The sequence below is a fragment of the Budorcas taxicolor genome, chromosome 8, assembly GCF_023091745.1.
Source record: "Budorcas taxicolor isolate Tak-1 chromosome 8, Takin1.1, whole genome shotgun sequence".
NCBI classification, from domain to species: Eukaryota; Metazoa; Chordata; class Mammalia; order Artiodactyla; family Bovidae; genus Budorcas; species Budorcas taxicolor.
Genome location: NC_068917.1, coordinates 88,546,799 through 88,570,899, shown reverse-complemented (window position 1 = coordinate 88,570,899; position 24,101 = coordinate 88,546,799). Strand labels below are relative to the sequence as shown.

At 45.2% G+C, this 24,101-nt stretch overlaps 1 protein-coding gene across 1 annotated transcript in view; it reads right to left on the bottom strand.

Annotated features, from left to right (window-relative positions):
* The window catches only part of ROR2 (receptor tyrosine kinase like orphan receptor 2), a 240,929-nt gene extending 227,236 nt beyond the window's left edge, over nucleotides 1–13,693 (bottom strand). The window contains exon 1 of the mRNA XM_052645174.1: nucleotides 13,606–13,693. Within this exon, the coding sequence (XP_052501134.1) occupies nucleotides 13,606–13,693 (88 nt within the window). The remainder of the gene's footprint in view (nucleotides 1–13,605) is intronic.
* Nucleotides 13,694–24,101: the final 10,408 nt, after the last annotated feature.

The following is a 24,101-nucleotide window of genomic DNA, read 5'->3' as shown; positions in this document are numbered from 1 at the left end:
GTAGGTGACGTTGGCTTTCTCCGGTCTGTGGTCACTAATTGTCCCTTTGCAAATAAGGGCTTTGTGGAGAAATACTTTGAGCCATGAACATTCCCTGCTCCCCAACAAACACAGCCTCGTTTAATTGCATTTAATTGCATTGGAGACTCTTGCCCAAATCAATCTGCACAATTATTGTTTGCAAAACACAATTTTTTTCAAGTCACCTCGCTTTTATTAGTTGGCATTTTACTGTGTGGAAATGCCCTCTCTTCACTTTCTCTTCTATTCATTTATGTAATGTAGTATGTTAAGCAGTGTTCCCCCAAATTCATATCCACTCATAACTTCAAATGTGACCTCACTTGAAAACAGTTTTTGAAGAAGTAATGAGTTAGGGATCCCAGGATGAAATCACCCTGGATTTAACGTGAGCCTAAACCCAATTACTTCTGTCCTTATAAGAAGAGGAAGAGACACAGAGAGACATCTAGGGAGGAAGGGCATGTAAAGATGGAGCAGAGATTGAAGTGATGCTGCCACAAGCCAAGGAAATGCCAGAACCCTCAGGAAACAAAAGGGGCAAAAAGGATTCCCCCTTGGGGCCTTTGGAGGGATCATGGACTGCCGACACCTTGACTTTGGACTTCCAGCCTCCAAAATTGTTGGGAAATCATTTCCTGTTGTTTTAAGTCACCCAATTTGTGGTACTTTGTTACAGCAGCCCTGGGAAAATAATACATGAATTTACCTAAGTTGTCCCTTGGTATTCCCTTCTCCCCCTACCCCCTGAAGATCAAAGTCCAAGGCTGCTCAAGTCTCTTATATAAAATGACTACTGTTCACATATAACCCACACACATCCTCCTGTACACTTTAAATCATCTCTGCTGCTGCTGCTAAGTCACGTCAGTCATGTCCGACTCTATGCAACCCCATAGACGGCAGCCCACCAGGCTCCCCCGTCCCTGGGATTCTCCAGGCAAGAACACTGGAGTGGGTTGCCACTTCCTTCTCTATTACATGAAAGTGAAAGTGAAAGTGAAGTAGCTTAGTCGTGTCTGACCCTTCGCAACCCCATGGACTGCAGCCCACTAGGCTCCTCCGTCCATGGGATTTTCCAGGCAAGAGTACTGGAGTGGGTTGCCATTATCATCTCTAGATGACTTATAACACTTGTTGTTGTTGTTGTTTAGTTGCTAAGTCATGTCCCACTCTTTTGTAACTCCATGGACTGTAGCCCATCAGGAGTAGGTTGTCATTTCCTTCTCCAGGGGAATCTTCCAAATCCAGGGATCAAACCTGAGTCTCCTGCATTGGCAGGCAGATTCTTTACCCCTGAGTCACCAGGGAAGCCTCCTATAATACCTAATACAATGCAAATATTATATAAATAATCATAAATACAATCCAAATGCTATGTAAGTAGTTTTTAGTGTGCAGCAAATTCAAGTTCTGCCTTTTGAAACTTTGTGGAATTTTTTAAATATTTCTGACCCATGGTTGGTTGAATCTGAGGATATGGAACCCACAAAGAGGCAACTGTACTTATTTACTTATTATTAATGTTGAATAATAGATTCCTATTTTGTTCCATGTATAATACATGTGTGTGCTAAGTCGCTTCGGATGTGTCCATTCTTTGCAACCCTATGAACTGTAGCCCACCAGGCTCCTCTGTCCATGAGGATTCTCCAGGCAAGAATACTGGAGTAGGTTGCCATGCCCTTCTAAGGGGATCTTCCCCACCCAGGGACTGAACCAGAGTTTTTTACATTTCCTGCATCAGCAGGAGGGTTCTTTATGACTAGCGCCTCCTGGGAATCCCTGCTTGTCTTTATCTGATGTTTTACTGCCCCAAATGTGACCACTGGAATGCCTCCAAATTGGCACCTGTACCTCTGATATGTTCTCATTACTTCTGACCCCTTACTTTATATCATAAGAATATGCTCCTGGTTAATCTTCTATTTTTCCCTTTCCTGGCCCCATAGTCAGTCATTTCCCCAAGGTATTCTAGTTCTTGTATTGTGTAATAGTATTTAGAAACCTAGATCCGGGCACTGAGAGTGCTCATTGCTAATGAGATGCTAGAAATAATTATTATATACAGAAAAAAAAGCTATTTTATGAATTATGCATTTCTAATCTTAACATACATTATTTTATACATGTAATGTAAATGTGTATATATATATATATATATATATATATATATATATATACACACACATCCATACTGCTATGAAAAACAAGCCCACTAAAAGTGCAAGCTGTGCTCTTGTGTTTGGTTTTGCTTTGCTTTTCATCTAGACTGAGGATACGTAGTCAAAGCACTGGGTCCACACTCACTTGAACTAGGTTTCTTTTTTCCTGTCAGTGTAGTTACATTGTTCATGTACAATATATTTAGATTTATTTACTTGTTTGCATTCAGTTTTAGTTTCCTGCCATTTACAGTGATTTTTTAATTTAAATTTATTTTAATTGGAGGCTAATTACTTTATAATATTGTATTGGTTTTTCCATACATCAACATGAATCTGCCACAAGTGTACACATGCTCCCCATTCTGAACCCCCCTCCCACCTCCCTCCCCGTACCATCTCTCTGGGTCATCCCAGTGCACCAGCCCCAAGCATCCTGTATCCTGCATTGAACCTGGACTGGCAATTCGTTTCACATATGATATTATACGTTTCAATGCCACTCTCCCAAATCATCCCACCCTCTCCCTCTCCCACAGAGCCCAAAAGACTGTTCTATACATCTGTGTCTCTTTTGCTGTCTCGCATACAGGGTTGTCATTACCATCTTTCTAAATTCCATATATATGCATTAGTATACTGTATTTGGTGTTTGTTTTTTTTTTCTGGCTTACTTCACTCTGTATAATAGGCTCCAGTTTCATCCACCTCATTAGAACTGATTCAAATGTGTTCTTTTTAATGGCCGAGTAATACTCCATTGTGTATATGTACCACAGCTTTCTTATCCATTCATCTGCTGATAGACATCTAGGTTGTTTCCATGTCCTGGCTATTATAAACAGTGCTGCGATGAACATTGGGGTACATGTGTCTCTTTCAATTCTGGTTTCCTCGGTGTGTATGCCCAGCAGTGGGATTGCTGGGTCATAAGGCAGTTCTATTTCCAGTTTTTTTAAGGAATCTCCACACTGTTCTCCATAGTGGCTGTACTAGTTTGCATTCCCACCAACAGTGTAAGAGGGTTCCCTTTTCTCCACACCCTCTCCAGCATTTATTGCTTGTAGACTTTTGGATCACAGCCATTCTGACTGGTGTGAAATGGTACCTCATTGTGGTTTTGATTTGAGTTTCTCTGATAATGAGTGATGTTGAGCATCTTTTCATGTGTTTGTTAGCCATCTGTATGTCTTCTTTGGAGAAATGTCTATTTAGTTCTTTGGCCCATTTTTTTGATTGGGTCGTTTATTTTTCTGGAATTGAGCTGCAGGAGTTGCTTGTATATTTTTGAGATTAGTTCTTTGTCAGTTGCTTCTATTGCTATTATTTTCTCCCATTCTGATGGCTGTCTTTTCACCTTGCTTATAGTTTCCTGTGTTGTGCAGAAGCTTTTAATTTTTGAACATGCAAAACATTAACTTATTCCAAAGGTCAGAGCTAGACAAAAATATATGAAAATGAACTAAGAACAGAAGGAAATTATCTGAACATAGTAAACAAGCTCACAGGTAACATCATGCTCTATGGTGAAAAACTGGAAACTTTTCCACTAAGATCAGGAACAAGACAAGGATGTCCATTTTCACCACTTCTATTAAACATAATATTGGAAGTTCTGGACAGAGAAATTAGGCAAAAATTTTAAAAAGGAATAAAAGGCATCCAGAATTGGAAAGAAGTAAATTATCTCTGTTCACAGATGGCATGATCTTACATATAAACAAAAATTCTATATGAGCTAATCAACAGATTAAACAAACTTGCAGGATACAAAATTAACAGGTAAAATCAGCTGCATGTCTATATGGTAACAGAAATTAATCCAAAAAAGGAAATTAAGAAAGTAATCCATTCACGAAAGCATCGAAAGAATAAAATATTAATACCAGTAATAAATTTAACAAAGTCAGTGAAAGACTTGTTTACTGAAAACTACAAAACATTGTTGAGAGAAATTAAAGAACATCTAAATAAATGGAAAAAAAATCTGTGTTTGTGAACCAGAAGATTTGTTAAGGTGTCTAAAAAGCAGAGACATTACTTTGCCAACAAAGGTCCATCTAGTCAAAGCTATGGTTTTTCCAGTGGTCATGTATGGATGTGAGAGTTGGACTATAAAGAAAGCTGAGTGCCGAAGAATTGATGCTTTTAAACTGTGGTGTTGGAAAAGACTCTTGAGAGTCCTTTGGACTGCAAGGAGATCCAACCAGTCCATCCTAAAGGAGATCAGTCCTGGGTGTTCATTGGAAGGACTGATGTTGAAGCTGAAACTCCAATACTTTGGCCACCTGATGCAAAGAACTGACTCATTTGAAAAGACCCTGATTCTGGGAAAGATTGGGGGCAGGAGGAGAAGGGGACAACAGAGGATGAGATGGTTGGATGGCATCACCGACTCGATGGACATGGGTTTGGGTGGACTCTGGGAGTTGGTGATGGACAGGGAGGCCTGACGTGCTGTGGTTCATGGGATCCCAAAGAGTTGGACACAACTGAGTGACTGAACTGAACTGAACTGACTATCCAAAGCAATGCACAGATTCAGTGCAATCTTTATCAAAATCTCAGACACCTTTGTCGAAAGAGAAAATCCACCCTAAAATTCATATGTAATTTCAAGGGATCCCAAATAGCCAAAACAATCTAGAAAAAGTTGGAGCACCCATACTTCCTGATCTCAAAACATACTACAAAGCTGCCATAATCAAAACACTGACAAAAGGATAGACACAGAGCAATGGAATAAAATAGAGAATCCAGAATTGCCCCACTCTACATGTGGAGCAAATGACAAGGATACCAAGATTATTCGATGAATAAAGAAAAGTCTTTTCAACAAAGGGTACTGGGAAAACTATATTTCCACATTAAAAATAATGAAGTCAAACCCCTACCTTACTCAATCTACAAAAATTAATTGAATATGGATCAAGGACCTAAAGAAAGTGAAAGTGAAGTCTCTCAGTTGTGTCCAACTTTTTGCAACCCTATGGACTGTAGCCTAACAGGCTCCTCTGTTCATGGGATTTTCCAGGCAAGAGTGCTGGAGTGGATTGCCATTTCCTTCTCCAGGGGACCTTCCCGACCCAGGAATCGAACCCGGGTCTCCCGCATTGCAGGCAGACGCTTTACCATGTGAAAATGGATCAAGGACCTAAACAAAAGCTAAAACTATAAAACTTTTAGAATAAAACAAAGCGGAGAAGCTTCAGGACATTGGACTTAGCAACGATTTCTTGGATGTGATACCAAAAGCACAGGTTTAAAAAAAATAGATACATTGATTTTTTTAATTAAAAATTTTTGTGCACCAAAGGATATTATCAACAGTGTGGAAAAGCAACCCACAGAATGGGAGAAAATAAATGCAATCATATATCTGATAAAGAATCAATATCTAGAATATATAGAACTCCTACAACTCAACCAAGACAACCCAAACAATCTGATTTAAAAATGGGCAAAGGATTTGAACAGTACATGCTAAGTCACTTAAGTTGTGTCAGCTCTTTGCGACCCTATGGACTGTAGCCCACCAGGCTTCTCTGTCCTTGGGATTCTCCAAGCAAGAATACTGGAGCAGGTTGCCATGCCCTCCTCCAGGGAATGTTCCTGACCCAGGGCATCAAAACCATGTCTCTTACATCTCCTGCATTGGCAAGCAGGTTCATTACCATCAGGGTCACCCGGGACATATTTCCAAAAAAGATACACTAATGGCCATGAAATATATACAAATGACATGAAAAAATGCTCAACATCACTAATCATTAGAAAAATGAAAATCAAAGCCACAATGAGATCAAAGCCACTTCACACTCATTATGAAGGCTGTTATCAATAAAGCAGAAAATAACTCATGTTGACAGCATGGTGGTTACTCAATAAAGTAAACTTAGATGACCATGCTGCTGCTAAGTCGCTTCAGTTGTGTCCGACCCTGTGCGACCCATAGACGGCAGCCCACCAGACTCCCCCGTCCCTGGGATTCTCCAGGCAAGAACACTGGAGTAGGCTGCCATTTCCTTCTCCAATGCATGAAAGTGAAAAGTGACAGTGAAGTCGCTCAGTCGTGTCCGACTCTTCACGACCCCATGGACTGCAGCCCACCAGGCTCCTCCATCCGTGGGATTTTCCAGGCAAGAGTACTGGAGTGGGTTGCCATTGCCTTCTCCAATCCAGCAATTCCACTTCTGGGTATATATCCAAAAGGACTGAAACCTGTACAACTACGTTCATAACAGCACTATTCACAATGGCCAAAAGATGGAAACAACCCAAATGTCTGCCAACAGACAGAAAAAGCAGTAAAGCAAACTGTGGTATATGCACAGGGTGTAGGTACATGTGTGCATAATGGAGTATTACTCAGTCTTAAAAAGAAGTATGAATATATATTATGAGATGGATGAACACTTGAAAAGACTATGTTAAGTGAAAGAAGCCATTTACAAGAGGACAAATATCATACACTTCCATTTATTTGAGATATCTATGGTAGTCAGATTCATAAGTAGAATGGGGACCGTCATCGCTGGCAGGAGGAATGGGCCATTGGGGTTTAACGGGGGCAAGTCTCCATCTGGGGGATAAAGACAGTTCTGGAGATGGACAGTTGTGATGGTGGAACAAGGTGGAGATACTTAACACTGGGGTATTGTACACTTAAAATGGGTTCAAAGGTCTATTTTATACATATTTTACCTTTATTTTTGGCTTTCCTGGTGGCTTGGATAGTAAAGAATCTGCTGGCAATGCATGAGACCCAGGTTCAATCCCTTGGTGGGGAAGATTCCCTGGAGAAGGGAGTGTATCCTTGTCTGGGAAATCCCATGGATAGAGAAGCCTAGTGGACTATAGTCCACGGGGTTGCAAAGAGTTGGACACGACTGAACGACTAACACTTGCCTTTATTTTAAAAAGATCTGAGGTAACTGATGTCACTTTCTAGACCCGTCCCTCCATGTCTCATGTTCACTTAGGACAGAGCTCCCCCTCGTCACCATTTCCTCCGGTAGCCTTTAAGCTGCTCTAGAAATGTTTTCAGGGTTATACAAAGACTATAGTGACCTGGTGGTTATTTCACTGTCTGGAGAAAAATTCCCAATTTCTAAATGTTATTTCCAAATGTTCGCTAACAGTTGAAAACATAAGGCAAAATCCTGCAACAGGACATCAAGGTGGGCACATAACCAAGTGTGACCCAGAGGTTGCGCCTGAAGCCTTCTCAGCCTTGGCCCTCACTCCCTTTCTACACCCCTCTTACCATCCGCTAGAAGTGGCTCACTTTCTAGATGGAACTCTTACGCCCCCCCTCAATTCCTCACCATCCCCCCAATCCTACTCACTCTCCTTCCCAGTGCCCATTGTCTGTCAGAAGCCAAACTGTTGTGTGTGTCCCTCCTCCAGACCCCTAGGGAATAACTGGACATTTCCTTCTGCCTCAGTTTCCTTCCAGGATGCTCCTCCACCAAGACCTTCCCTGGGAATTCCCCCAGCAAATCCAAGGCCAAGCCCCTTGATTTTTCAAGCACCTCCTATCTGGGGTGCAACTACTACCCACTTAGCTCCCCTACCACCATCCCTGGCTGCTGCCAAATTATCCTCTGAAAACATGGCTGTAGCTCACCATATCTTGCCCTGCTTATCACATCACACCCTGCATTTGCCTGAGAGCTAAGATCCTCACCCTCTTGACTCCACACCATTTCCCCTTCTCTGAGGACGGTGCTCTGGCTGTTCTTGGTTCTGCCTCTTTCCACGCCCGCCCTTCTCTCAGCCCTTTCCCATCTGCAAACACATTCCACAAACACATTCCACCACATCCCACGTGGTGGCTCCGAGGTAAATGAGAAGATCTCAGGAAGGTTGGCCGCTATCAGGCGTTATCACAGAGCTGTTTGCTGCAGGAAATCTTTGGCAAATCCTAGCTGAAGCATATTAAGGCTCGGTTCAGAACGGACTGAGAATTGGTCCGTGAACATGTTCTCAGATCATCTCCCCAGCTCCCTGTCTCACCCCTTCTGTGATTTTCTTCCCCAAGTGGGAAACTGCTTTTGCACGCCCCAAGTGGGAAACTGCTTTTGCACGCCCCAAATTGTGCCTGGCATTGTGCGGGGGAATCCAACCAGTAATCAGGCAAGTTTCTTCGTCCTTTCTTGTGCTGGATTTTTTTGCATCTGCGCTTTAAACCTTGATGTGATATGTGTTTCTTTTCAACACTTGAAGATTCCTCCATTACGTCGGATTCAGTCTAATCTGAATCAACAGTCATCACTATGACCATTTCATGTGCTTTTTCAACGGCATTGAAGCCATGGTGTGGCCCTCCCACACACATGCGCACACACAACATGTTCATATAATTTTGTCTAGCCCTTAATATGTGAATTCTTTAGAACTAACATTTTCCCCAAATCAGCACTATATGGTACGTAAGTGTATACTTGTCGCCTTGGTCATCACACCTCTGCTAAGCCCCTCTTGGGGAAGCCTCTCTAATCTAATTCTACAGATTAGACTCAGTCAATCCAGTTCATTTTTGCCATTAAATCTCCCACAGTCAACAAACAGAACTCTAAGTAAACAAGGTAAGCCCCTCCCTGACTCTGGACGCCACAAGACATTCCTGAAACAACAGCGACTAACACAGAGACGCTCGGCAAAGAGGAGTGGTGGTGGACAGAGCTTCCTGCAGTGCTGGAAATCTCCTCTATGTTCCTGGACCCTTCGAGCACCCGTCACATTTGTGTGCTAAATCATTTTAGTCGTGTCCGACTCTCTGCAACCCTAAGGACTGTAGCCCTCCAGGCTCCTCTGTTCATAGGACTCTCCAGGCAAGGATACTGGAGTGGGTAGCCATGCCCTCCTCCTGGGGATCTTCCCAACCCAAGGATCAAACCCACATCTCTTGTGTCTCCTGCATTGGCAGGCAGGTTCTTTACCACTAGCACCACAAACACAAGGCCCCTGAAATGCAGCTAGTGCAGTGGAGGACTGAATCTTTCATTTCAGTTCAGTTTAATTAATTAACCTAAATAGTTACATGTACCTATACTCCACAGCACAAGCCTACAGTGAGGATTTCTGTCATTTAAGTGCACACTGAGTTAACTAGCCCTCCAGGAGGGCACCGAGGTGTGGAAACCCCGAGGCTGGGAGGAAACCCTCCCCCACTCCAGAAGGATTTGAAGAAGCTGCCACATTCTCCCCAGATAACATCTCAAAAGTGACAGAGCGCTTACTGAAGCTCATTCCAATGACAATTAAAGACACACACACCACATCTCACTGGAACTTAAGACTCTAGAGGACAAGCCACTTAGTCTAATCAGGCTAGATTTTTCTGTAATTATTTCCTTCCCTTTGGCTTTTGACTTTTGATTTTTTGGTTCTTTCAGTAAAACTTGGGGGGAAAAAAAACAGAAATCCCCAAAATGGTACAAATAACACCAACACAATTCCTTATTTTTGAAAAGTTTTCCCAACACTGTTCAACAATTCCTTGGCCACTCTGTTAATATGATTTTAAATAGATCACACCCCAGACATATTTTATAACAACAGCACATGCAAGCAGAGCTGTCCCGCCCTTATTTCCAACTTGGCAAGCTCCTCGGCAAAACCAAATAAATACATACTAGAAGAAGGCTGGTACAAACCCCAGCCAGTTGCAGCCATAATTAGTGGGCCAGAACTGGTCTTGTTGCTTAGATTTTTCAAAACTCAAGAAGACTGCACTACCCACCAAAATCGTAGCAATTCTTTTACAGTGATACAGTTCTACAGTACAAAACCAAAGAACTCAAAGAGTCACTGAGAAGCAATGTTTTCAAAACCAGTTCTTTCAGCCCAGCTGTCCTTTCATGAAATTGCTATCGGACATGTAAAATCCAGACTTAATCAGCAACACTTCTCTGCAAAGCAAAGCCCCCTGGTTACTTTGCTTTGACACCTTCCAGGCATGGTATTCATAGGGTCCACCTGGCAGTCACCACAGGGTCCCCAAAGAAAGAAATATCTTAATGGCAACTTTCTTTACCAGGAACATATCACAGCGCATAAGAGGATCCCCATGGGGGACAGCAGAGTAAACCCAAAGCTTCACAGCCCAGCCCTTCTCCAGGTGGTAAGCACAGGATGCTGCCGGTCCCCCTTCAAGTTCCCAGGGAATGGACCAGATAAACACCAAAAGGCCCCTGACATCAATGAATGTTTTAGAAGATGGTTATAAACCTTGGGTGCAGATAACAGTTAGTTACCCACTTTCTCTTCCCTGACTACAATTTGGAAGTATATAATTACACCTTTCCCTGAGAAAAGTGCACAAATTTCCTATACCGAATCAGAGTGGCCAGAGCTCTACAGATTAGGGGGGTGCTAAGCCTTTCACACTCAGTTCCCATTTCAATGATAATGATAACTTTCCACATCCTGGCCTCCCGTGGAATGCATTTTAAAGGAGTGCCACTTCTCCAGCTGCAACCTTGCTTTAGAAATCCCTCTTTAGGGGATTAATCTTCCCTACCTGTCAGACAGGCTGTTCCCCTGCCCCTGCATTTCTATCCCATTGATCTCAGGAAAAGATTCCCAAGGCTAGAGCGTGAAACCCAAATTCTTCCAGGCTTCAGTGTCTCAAAGGTTAAACCAAGGCTAGAAAGACAAAACGTTCACAGGGAACGAGTAATTCAGGACAAATCACACCATAACAGAGAGTCACACACACACACAACAATTACAGCAGTATTTTGACCAAACAACAAGAAAATGGTTTAACAATAAAAACAGAAATGATATTTCACATTGCCTTGTAAATCTGCAGATCGCTGTCACCCAAAACCCCTGGTCAATGTACCTTTTTAAACCCATGTTGCTTTTCTGAAGGCAAAATGTTAAGCAGATTTCTTGTAAGTTTTCTAACTATGACTTGCTTTACTAATCAAGAGTTCAGCCTCGTTGACTAGAGCCCCTAGGTCACCTATCACCATTTTTATAAACAGTTCAGTACAGCAGCTCACACTGAATGCCGCATAGTGGTGGTCATTGTCCAGATGGCATTTTTGTCAAGTAGACATGAGGGTTAAACTTGCTTTTGCTATTAAATACTGAAAATTTTCAAATGTGTGCTTTTTTCTTGGTACACAGCCATAATAAGAACAACATGTTGCCTTACTATAGAGTATATAAAAACTTGTCTTTTTCCACAAAGTCTTCTTTTTCAAGATGTTTTCATTTACTTACTTTCAAATGGATCACTATCATTATTTATTACCACCATCACTCCAGGGATCTGGGCCAGAAGTAAACATTGCACTGTCAAAATCAGGGGTGAGGAGACCCCAAAACTCCCAGCCTGTCAAACCCAGGCAGAGCACACAGTCCAAAATTAAGCATTTGTCTCCCTAAGGAACAGAGCGTTCTATGAAAACATAGAACTTATAAATCCTTTTAGAATAACGTTTCCTTGTTTTTACATAGTAACGTATGTTTTGCGTATAAAATACACTCAGATTACAGGGATTCCTCTTTACAGCAGAAAAGATGCCAAATACTTGAATCTCCTGTAATCATAAAATTGTATTCATAGTTTGAATATGATCTTATTCTTTGCATTTCCACCTCACCTAACATTCCAGAAGAAAGAGAATTATAAACAGCTTCTTTACTCCCTCCCCTATAGAAATTACTATTATTTTACTGGAGAAAGAAAATTACCTCCACACAGGGTTCAGAAATTAAGGACAGTGATATTGGATTGCTTTGTTCCTCAGAGATTTCTTTAACTCTCCTGGAAACTATGGCAATGTTTAAACTCCACTGCCCAAAATGCGAGCAACTTTCCAGTCTGCCGCAATCTTGATTTAAGGAACAGACCCATCACCTTTTCTCACATCACCCACTTCTAACTCTCCCCTGGCAAATGCAACTAAAACCGCTGGGCCACAGGTTTGCGCGGTAGGGTTTTGCAGAGCAATTAACCTCCACATGGCCACCCGGCAAACGCTGTTCAATGGCACGTCGAGTCCCCGCGGTTAAGCCCCTTCTTTCCCCTCCCGCTGCGCAGCAAGGGATTCTAGCTGGATAAGGGGTGTAGAAATCCAGAGAGATGCTGTTTAAAACGCACAGACTAACTTAGGTCTGGTTTGCTTACCTTTGCACCGTGCACCTTGAGCGGCTTACGCTTTAAGGGACAGCGACAGAAACGCAAACCCCTTTCCCAAATCAAGTAACCAAGCATGTGTGACGTAATTGGCTCTTGTATTAAACCCAAACGCCCCCCAGGAAAGGCTGCCCAGCATTCCTGAATCGTTGGATGGATCCCTGGAGCGCGCAGTTGGCAGCAGAAGACGAAAACCACCGAGCCCCCTTCTTGTGCCTTTTGTCTAATTCTCACCTACGTGCAGAAATGCCGGGGGGAGGCTGCACAGTACATTGAGTGGGGGACACCGAGAGCCACTTAGGTGTAAGGGGAGGCTCACACATTTCTGGGTCACGAGGTGAACCCCCTTAGCTTTCAAACCTAGAGGTTCCGCCACCCTCCCTCGCCGCAGCAGGGTGCGGGAAACTGGCTGGCTGGGGCCGGGTGGGGGCGGGCAGGCGGGTGCGCGGGTATCGGGACAGCGTGTCACCCTAGGCCGATCCCCCTAGCTTCCACCGAACGCGATAGCACCTCTTGCTCGCCCCGGGGTCCACGCAGCCCAACAGCGTGCGACCCTCGAGGGGAATGCCACCCGGGAGCCTGGCCCACCCTCCAGCCAGCCCGAAAAAGGCTAGGTCTCCAGCAGCGGAAAGGCGGCCCGGGGACCCCGGACCCCAGGCACAGGAAACGCTGCTTTGGCCACTTCTCGGCGGTGGCGGAGGAGGTGAGGGGCCAACAAAAGGGAAGCCAAATTCCCTTCCAACCAAGGGGCGGGGATCGGGAGCGCCCTTCCCTGAGCCTCGTCCCACAGCGGCGCCGGCCCTGGGGAGATGTCGGCGCAGACCCGGGCGCCACGGACCCGGAGCTCTGGAAAGAACCTCGGAGAGCAGGGCCGAGATAAGGTCCTGAGAACCTCGGACACGTCTGAGGACCCAGGCGCCGGCCGCATTCACACTCACGATCCTCGGAAACCCCCGGCTAGGGGCTCCTCGCGGGGGCCGGCGCCGCCCGCCCTAGCCTCTGGAAACACTTAGGCGTCCCAGGAGCGCGCCTTATTGAAAGCAGCCCCGGGCGGCGGGGCGCAGATGCTGAGCCGGGCTGAGGTGGGCACGGGAGGGGGGCCCCCGCCAGGCGCCCCTCGCCCAGGAGCGCCAGCGCCGGCGCCGGCGCGGCGGCCGGAGCAGCAGCATCGCGAGGGAAGGGACGAGCGCGCGAGTGGCAAGCCCTCTGCCCGCGCTTGGAGGAGGTGCGCCCGGGTGGACGCGGGCTGGTGAGTCCTACCTGAGGCCCTGGACACGCAGAGCAAGAGCGCGGCGACCGCCCAGACGGCCGGGACGCACAGCCACCGCAGCGCCGAGCCCCGGGCCATGCCGCGGGCCGTAGGGGCCTGGGCGCGGGGATCCGCCGCCACCACCCCTGTCGGCCACCCGTCCGCTGCCCTTTCTCCTGGGCGCTTGGCGAGTTGGTCCCTTTCGAGGAACTCGCGGTCCTCTTCCTCTCTCGGCCCGGATGCGCCGCTCGGCTCGGGCCGGCGGGACGCGCGCGGGGGGCGGACCGCGGGCAAGCAGGGAGGCAGGGTCCCAGGCTCGCCCGCCCCGATGGGCAGAGCGAGAGGCCAGCGCTGGCGCCCCCTGCTGGACGGACACGCCTGTAGCGGGCGGGGCGCGCGGGCAGCGCGGGGCCAGAACCGGGGGGCAGCCGCTCTGTCCCCGGACGCGCCTCCCGTGCCCGCCCTCCAGCCTGCTCCTCGGAACGCTTGGACGCAAAAGTGGAGCCTTGGGGACGTCCAGACCTCGCGGGGACTGCCCCCGCCACAGAGACTCCTGGCGCAGTTGGCACCCACCTTTAAGGGCGGGACCCCCGGGAGCCTAACGGTAAATCTGTAACTCAGGACGACTTGGTGCCCCGCCGGCCTCCACCGGGCACATCAGAGAGACACCCAATCCCAGAAACCGGTGGCGGGGGAGGAAGAGAAGCAAAACTTTCAAGGAAAAGGGCAGCGTCCCCGCCGGCGCCCTCCCGGCCTCTGCTTGCTACCCTGCGAGCAATGGTGACAACTGCGTGCCTCCAAAGTGCTCGGAAACTGCTGGGAGTGGAGCTGCATGGAGGGAATCCTCTGGAGCGCGATGCTATATGAAGCCACCGTGGCTTCGGGTTTACTGTTAAAAGCAAATTGTGTAATTTTACCCATTAAACGCAGAACACTGTTTTCTGCAGAGCCCCAGAAACATGCAGAAGTAATTTGCTTCACTTGTAAAAGACGTTTTGAACGCAATTCAAATAGCATATTTTCTTGCTTATTCTTGGTTTTGCTTAACACATGCAAAGGTCTGGAATTGGAAGGCCTGACCCTCCTGTTGGTAACTTAGGAATTTTCTTTGTTTTTGCTCTCTTGGAGAAAGGGACTCAGAACATCCAGGGACTCCGTTGTTTGCTTTGTGAGATTTATCTTTTAACTGATTATGGAGCAGTTTGTTTGGCGTTTTTGCTCAAACACCGTTTCCTGCTAGTTGGGTGAATTCGAGAGAGTCCCGGCCTTGGGTACCAGACCCAGAGACCCCTGAGCTTGTCCCTGCCTGGAATTGCCCCTCCACAGCCTCAGACATGGAAGAAAATAAAAGTCCCCTTGCTGTGGTCTCCTGACAACGTGGCTGAGCCGCCCCGCCAGTTACCCCTGCTCAAATTATTTAGGCCTCTGTCTCTGCTTAATCTGTTTGGGTGAACAGATTCCTAAAGCAGAAGAGGACTGTGACTGAGACTGGTCAGGGACGGCCAGGGATCCAGGGCAGAATGGGAAATGGTAAAAGCATTATCCAACTGCAGCGCCCGGCCGCTGCTCCTCGCGCCGCTGGTGTGAACCCGGGACTACTCTCCACGGCGTTCTGTGAGCCCAGCCAGGTGTTTATCTTTGGGTTTTTCCTCCCTTTTCTTCCCCTGGGGTCCCTCAAGGATGTTTTAAGAGTAAATAAGCCTTTAAAAGTTGGTCTTGAAGTACTAGTTCCAGACTCCTCCATTCTGGTTTTGGCAAAAAAGACAGACGGAGTGGGGGCGGGGGGTAGGGGAGGGCAGGGGGAGCCAGGGGCAGAGAAATCTCTTAGGAGACTCGCCCTCAAAACCAAGTGAATCGGCAAAGCATTGTCCTTTCTGTAGACATGCACTCCTTTCCACTCCGAATGCTTGAGGTTGTCCTTCCGGAACCATTCTCTGAGCAGCTCTGCCACTTACTGTATACGCTTACACTTCTTGGTGTGAACTTTGGGGAAATGACCTAATTATGCTTCACCCGTTGTCTGTGTGCAATTTTCACACGACTGGATTCCCCACAAACCTGACGCGAGAGTGTAGACAGCAACATGTATTTTTGCTGACAGTTTCTTGGGTGGGGTCACACATTATTTCTTAAAGCTTTTTAAAAATTATCTTTTCAGGTTTTCTCTTTCCCCAAATTATCCCTGGGACTTCCCTGACGGTGCTAGTGGTAAAGAATGCACCTACCGATGCAGAAGACATGCTTAATGAAATGTGCATTCGATCCCTGGGTTAGGAAGATCCCCTGGAGGAGGGCATGGCAACGCAGTCCAGTATTCTTGCTTGGAAAATCCCATGGACAGAGGAGCCTGGCAGGATATACAGTATTCCTACCTATAACTCTGATCTGCTGTACCCCACATCTTCCTCACCCTCCTTTCTCTCCTTTCTACAGGTTCAGAACTAAGGGACAAACGCAATATGTTTACACCTGTACATATGCTGTGCTGTGCTAAGTCACTTCAGTCATGTTCGACTCTCTGCAACCTCACGGACCATAACCCACGATGCTCCTCTGTCCATGGGATTCTCCAGGAAAGAATACTGGAGTAGGTTACCATTTCCTACTCCAACACCTATACATGGGAAGGGTCAAAATATGCATTTTCTTAGTAGTCAGAAGAATGCGGCTTAGATACCAAGCCAGGTTGGACCTACTTATTCTCTCAAACCTCTATTAGCTATCAGTTGTTGCGTAACAAGTCACCTCCAAACCTAACAGCTTAAAACAGTAAACGTTCATTATTTCACATAGTTTCTGTGGGTCAAGAACTCAGGAGAGGCTTAACTAGGCCCAGCTCAGGGTCTGCAATGAGGCTGAGGTTAATTGCCATCGGAAGGCTTCATTGGGGCAGGAAGGTCTTCACAAGGTGGCTTACACACATGCTAACCCTGCAGGTTAGCTCAGGGTGTGGGCCAGAGGCCCCTGTTCCCTCGCAGCAGGAACCTCTCCACAGGGCTCCTTGGGCATCCTCACAACCTGGCATGCGACTTCTCCCAGAGTGACAGCCAAGTGTCAGCTATAGTGTCTTCTATAACTTAGCCTTGGAAGTCACATGCAGTACCTTGTTGGTTTCACAGACCAGACCTCTTTGTTGTAGGAGAAAGCTGGATGGGAGGCATGTATACCAGGAAACTAATTATCACATCACGTACATTGAACACAATCATGCTGTCCCCAGGACAGGCAGTAGGCAAGAGGGAGAGGAAATGATTATGGCAAGAGCCAGCAAGAGTAACAGAAGGAAGCCAGGCACCCCTTGAAGACCGTCAACAGGGAGCCATGCAGCTATCCAGGGAAAATATTCCTGGTGCAGAGACGGGCCTATGTGAAGGTGTCAAAACCAGGGGGTCTGGGGTGTCTGAAGAACAGCCTATTGGCCATTTGTATACCTTCATTTTCAGAGAAGGAAATGGCAACCCACTCCAGTACTGTTGCCTGGAGAGTCCTACGGACAGAGGAGCCTGGTGGGCTGCAGTCCATGGGATCGCTAAGAGTCGGACACGACTGAGTGACTTCACTTTCACTTTTCACTTTCATGCATTGGAGAAGGAAATGGCAATCCACTCCAGTGTTCTTGCCTGGAGAATCCCAGGGATGGGGGAGCCTGGTGGGCTACTGTCTATGGGGTCGCACAGAGTCGGACATGACTGAAGCAACTTAGCAGCAACCGCAGCATACCTTCTTTTGTGAAATGTCTTTTTAAATCTTTTGCTCATCTTTTAATTTCTTATTTTTGAGTTTTAAGAGCTTTTTATATGTCCTGGGTATAAGCCCATTTCAGGCAGATAAAAGACTTGGACATAGATAATATTTTCTCCCAGTCTCTGGTGTGTCTTTTAATGTTTTTTTCAGTGTTTTTTTCATAAGCAGCAGTTTCTCATTTTGATTAAACTCAATTTATCAGGTTTGTTTTTTTTTTTAATCTTGTATGGGTAGTGTATTCTGAGTCTCAGTACATACTAGCTCCAACCAAAATAAAATCAGTAAGAATCTGGAGTGTTTGAGCATACCAAACTTTACTGCCCTAATGTGGAAAGTCGATAACTACAGTTCACAGCCTTCTGCCCACTGGGCTTTTTGGGGAGCACGTGCGAACTAGTGCAGTGAGATTGTCACTTATTCTTTATTTTTCAGTTGGGAGATCCTCAACTGAATTGTACCGTCCTCTGGCAACAGCAAGTGATACAAAAATCAAGTCCAAAACAAGATAAATGACAGAACTTGTCAAACAAGACGGCTCCATTTCCTCACTCCACACTGAGTCCACACAAACAGCTCAACCGTGGTCAGCTGGGATTCCCAGACAGTGAAACTCAAAGGACAGCTTTTTTTCTCTCTCTCACTCAGCCTCTCTGCAGCACTTTATCATGGGCTGCTCCTTTCTGAAGACACATTTACCCTAGGTTTTATGACACCAAGCTCTCCTGGTTTCACTGCTATTTCTTTAGGCTTTCCTCCTATTCTCCTTTGTTCCCTGACCTCTCCACTGGGCAGGTATGCTGGACATGGTCCTAGGCTATACTTTCTTCCCTATCCACACTCCCAAATGAGAAATCTCTTCCAAGTTCATGGCTTCAGCTAACACCTATTCACCTGGCAACTCCTAAATGTACACATCCATCCTGAGCTAGTCCCCTGACCTCCAGACCTACGTTTTCAACTGTCTCCTTGGCGTCTCCACTTGGCTCTCTTAATGGCAGCTCAAACTCGAGTTACCCAAACTTGAACTCATGATCTGCACACCCTCCAACCCTGAGCCCTCCCTCAAACCTAGTTTTTTTTTCCCTAAATTCCCTCCTCCACCCAATGGTATCATGTTGCTCTACAGGACAGAAACCTAAGCCCCATCCTTGACACCTTCCTACATCCCCCTCACTGCCGTGTGCTGTTGGTTTTACCTCCTGAATGCCTCCAGCCCACTGTCCTCCATCCCCATTGCCATCACTCTACTTCAAGACAGTATCACCTTTGCCTAGATAAGAGCCTCCACACCAGACTCCCCGTTTCTTCCATCACCCAACTTCAATATGCTTTCCACACATTTATGTGGAAAGATCTTTCAAGCTCAAATCTAGCCAAGTTTCTGCTGAATATCTTGCTAGTGCTCTTAAGTCAAAGACTGAAACTTTTATGTCCCATAAAGGGTCTGACCCCACACTAATGCCCAGTCACATTCTGCACCATGCCATCTTTGCTCTCATTTTCCAGCCCTTCTGGTTTCTCATTTCCTCAAAAGCACAAAAAGTATCAGACTCCCTTCCATGTGGGGACTTTTCACGAGCTGTTCTTTCTGCTTGGAGCTGTTCTTTCTGCTTGGAACATGCTCTCCCTGACTTCTTTCACTTGGGTAGCATTTACTCCTCCCATCAGCTGTCACTTCCTCAGGGATGCCCCCTCTATCACCATCATCTCAGGATGGGTCAAGGTTCCATGTAGAAGGAGTGCCTAGGACCCCACCTGGAGGCACATATCACAGTTGTAATCTCATCCCTATGATGCAAGCTGACATGATTAGGTCAATTTTCCCTACTGTTCTAAAGCTCCATAAGAAACAGGCTGATATATCCCCATCAGTGCCTGAGATGTGGTAACAACATACATGGGAGGGAGGGAAGGAAAGAACGAAGAAGCAAAGCAGAAAAATGCTGGTCCTGAACTCTCATTTGGGAAAAATGCAATAATTTTTTTTTTTCATTTACCAGCCTACTGCCTTTCTCTCTAATGTGCAGCAAATTTTCATAAAATAAAATAAATGCTAGCAGTTTCTTCATTTCATGCTTACATGACTGAATAAGTCTTTATGGGCCTATTCTGAAATTACACATCCATCCTAAACTGCAGTGATTTTAAAAAAAATATTTTATCTCAAACCATTTATGTCTACAAAGAGCTTAGGTAGGCTTTCTTGTTTCCAAAAATTCAGATTAAAGGAATGATGAAACAAAGATTCCAGTTTCCACCACTAACTATAAGCTTTAGAAGTCCTAGGAGCTTCTTTCCTGGTGGTATCCAGTGGTAAAGAATTAACCTTTCAATGCAGGGGACTCAGGTTCAGTCTCTAACTGGGGAACTAAGATCCCACATGCCTTGGGGCAAGTAAGCCCCTGCACCTCAGTGAGAAGCCCCCACATCACAATATAGAAGCCCCCTCTTGCTGCAACTAGAGAAAGTCCACATCCCACAAGGAAGAATCAGTGCAAATGTTTTTAAAAAGCAAAAAAAAAAAAAAAAATTAAAGTAGCAAATAAATGTAAAAAAAAGTTATAAAGCTTGAATACATCATTTCAACTAAGAAACTTTATCTTTGATTTCCAATTGTTATGTCAAGAAATGGGGGCAGCAGAAGGAGACTTAGAGGAAATAATCTCTTCCTTTTTAGTTCATTATTTCATACAAAGGTGACTCCCACCTGGCAGGTGGTCATCTCAAGGAGGCCTACTACTGGTTGAAGCTCATATCTTAATCTCCTTAATTGTGTTGAGAAATATTTCCCTCCTCCAAGAACAAATGCATGGTTCTCTCCAACATCAATTATTCAATGTTCCAAACAGCAACTGAGAATCCCATGATTTAACTCTATTCTAAAACTAGCTATGGTCAGTTGGCATCAAACTGCATAGGTTAGGGGCCTGGACCCACTAGACACCCCCACATCAGATGCCAGTCTCAGGTACTGGGTGTTCAAACTACCTACTCTTCCACCCGACTTGGCTGCAAAGCTGGAGGGGTCCCACAACCCCCACCTCAGGTTTGAGAACTGGCTAGAATGGCTCCCAGAACTCAAGAAAGCATTTTAATGAATATTTCCAGTTTATTATAAAGGATATAACCCAAGAACAGTCAAGTGGAAGGGATGCGTAGGGCGAGGTATGGTGTAGTGGGGACTGGCACTTCCATTTCCTCTCTGGGAGCACCACCCTCCCAGAACCTCCATGTACTCACTAACTTGGAAGCTTTCTGGTCCTTTTCATCTAGAAGTCTTACATGAAACTTTCATTACAAAGGCATGATTGACAGAATCATCAGCCATTGGTGATTGAACTCCACCTCCAGTCCCTCTTCCCTCTGCAGAGGTCAGGTTGGGATGCAGCTGGGGGCTGGGAATGGGTGACTTTCTAATCATGACTTGATTAGTCTTACTGGTGACTAGCCCTCATCCCAAACCTCTCTAGGACCCCCTCCAAGAGTCACCTCATTAACATAAACTCTGGTAGGGTTGAAGTGAGTCGTTATGAATAACAGAAGACTCTTCTGTCTCTCTAGGAACCAGGGATAAAGATGACACCACTATAAAGATTATACCCATTATACCATACATGTGGTTAGAATATTTTCCTAACAGGGCAATTAAAGATAACAGTTCATTCTTTTCTGAAAAGTCAATAAGACCAAGATGTATTTATATTATCACAGTCACAGCCATAAGATTATTGGATGATAGTACTATTATTGCTATGATTCTTGTTCAACAACATTCCATGCCTGAAATATCTTCCAAAATCCTCCTAAAAGTAACTTATTTTTCAGTAGTGAAAGCAAATGTGTTAATAGAATCTCTGTCCCTTATGGGTCAACAATCACTAGTCTTATTGTGATTGATCAATCACTACCCCTCGATCTTAGACTCTAGCCTCCAGAAGTATGAGATTAAAAATTCTTGTTTAAGCCACCCTGTCCTGGTGCTTTGTTATAGCAGCCCCAGTATGCTAATACAGTGTAATAAATGGATGCAACCCAAAGGTAGCCCTTTCAAATTACATACTATTAATCACAAAATTATTAAAAATAACATAAGATTGCCCAATATAAAAGCATTTAAACTAGGGACTTCCCCGACTGTTCAGTTGTTGAGGTGCCACACTTTCATTGCAGGGGACACAAGTTCAGACCCTGGTTGTAGAACTAGGATCCCGTATTCCATGCATTGTGACCAAAAACAAAAAAGCAAACAAAAAAAATGGTATCGAGACTGGACAAAATGTACACACACACACACACGCACGTTCCCTTGTGTTAGAGTAAGATCACAGGGCCTTCTCCTTCAGGAGGGAGGGAGTGAGTACTGGTCCAGTTATATTCATTATAATCCACACAAAGATTTTAGCATAGTCAATGAAGCAGAAGTAGATGTTTTTATGGAATTCCCTTGCTTTTTTATGCTCTAATGAATGTTGGCAATTTAATCTCTGGTTCCTCTGCTTTTTCTAAACCCAGCTTATACATCTGAAAGTTCTCAGTCAACATACTACTAAAGCCTAGCTTGAAGGATTTTGAGCATAATCTTACTAGCATGTGAAATGAGCACAATTGTATGGTAGTTTGAACATTCTTTGAAATCGCCCTTCTTTGGGATTGGAATGAAAACTGACTTTTTCCAGTCTTGTGTCCACTGCTGAGTTTTCCAAATTTGTTGACATATTGAGTGCAACACTTTAACAACATCATCTTTTAGGATTCTAAATATCTCAGCTGCAATTATATCACCTCTACTAGCTTTGTTCATACTAATGATTCCTAAGGCCCACTTGACTTAACACTCCAGGATGTCTGGCTCTTGGTGAGTGACCACGCCATTGTGGTTACGGTGGTCATTAAGACCTTTTCTGTATTGTTCTTCTGTGTATTCTTGCCACCTCACCTTAATTTCTTCTGCTTCTGTTAGGTTTTTGTGTTTCTGTACTCTATCATGGGTGGGGATTTAATATGGTATGCAGCTATTCTGAAGAGTAACTCAGTAGGATTTATTTAAGTTTGATGTGCATGCCTAATGACCTAGCCATTTGGTTCTCTGTATACAGAGTTACTAACTAGTCAATCCTAAAGGAAATCAGTCTTTAGTATTTATTGGAAGGACTGATGCTGAAGCTGAAACTCCAATTCTTTGGCTACCTGATGCAAAGAACTAACTCATTGGAAAAGACCCTGAGGCTGGGAAAGATTGAAGGTGGGAGGAGAAGGGGACAACAGGGGACAAGATGGTTGGATGGCATCACCAACTCAATGGACATGAGTTTGAGTAGGCTTTGGAAATTGGTGATGGATAGGGAAGCCTGAGCGACTTCACTTTCACTTTTCACTTTCATGCATTGGAGAAGGAAATGGCAACCCACTCTAGTGTTCTTGCCTGGAGAATCCCAGAGACGGGAGAGCCTGGTGGGCTGCCGTCTATGGGGTCACACAGAGTCGGACATGACTGAAGTGACTTAGCAGCAGCAGCAGCAGGGAAGCCTGGTGTGCTGCGGTCCATGGGGTCACAGAGTTGGACACGACTGTGCGACTTCACTTTCAACTTTCACTTTCAAATATCTATCAATGGGGAAATGTCTAAATGAACATCAGTTCAGTTCAGTTCAGTCGCTCAGTCGTGTCTGACTCTTTGCGACCCCATGAATCACAGCATGCCAGGCCTCCCTGTCCATCACCATCTCCCGGAGTTCACTCAGACTCACGTCCAGTCCGTGATGCCATCCAGCCATCTCATCCTCGGTCGTCCCTTTCTCCTCCTGCCCCCAATCCCTCCCAGCATCAGAGTCTTTTCCAATAAGTCAACTCTTTGCATGAGGTGGCCGAAGTACTGGAGTTTCAGCTTTAGCATCATTCCTTCCAAAGAAATCCCAGGGCTGATCTCCTTCAGAATGGACTGGTTGGATCTCCTTGCAGTCCAAGGGACTCTCAAGAGTCTTCTCCAATACCACAGTTCAAAAGCATTAATTCTTCAGCGCTCAGCCTTCTTCACAGTCCAACTCTCATATCCATACATGACTACAGGAAAAACCATAGCCTTGACTACATGAACCTTAGTCGGCAAAGTAATATCTCTGCTTTTGAATATGCTATCTAGGTTGGTCATAACTTTTCTTCCAAGGAGTAAGCGTCTTTTAATTTCATGGCTGCAGTCACCATCTCCAGTGATTTTGGAGCCCAAAAAAATAAAGTCTGACACTGTTTCCACTGTTTCCCCATCTATTTCCCATGGAGTGATGGGACCAGATGCCATGATCTTTGTTTTCTGAATGTTGAGCTTTAAGCCAACTTTTTCACTCTCCTCTTCCGCTTTCACCAAGAGGCTTTTTAGCTCCTCTTCACTTTCTGCCATAAGAGTGGTGTCATCTGCATATCTGAGGTTATTGATATTTCTCCCGGAAATCTTGATTCCAGCTTGTGTTTCTTCCAGTCCAGTGTTTCTCATGATGTACTCTACATAGAAGTTAAATAAGCAGGGTGACAATATACAGCCTTGACGTACTCCTTTTCCTATTTGGAACCAGTCTGTTGTTCCATGTCCAGTTCTAACTGTTGCTTCCTGACCTGCATACAGATTTCTCAAGAGGCAGGTCAGGTGGTCTTGTCTTCCCATGTCTTTCAGAATTTTCCACAGTTTATTGTGATCCACACAGTCAAAGGCTTTGGCATAGTCAATAAAGCAGAAATAGATGTTCTTCTGGAACTCTCTTGCTTTTTCCAT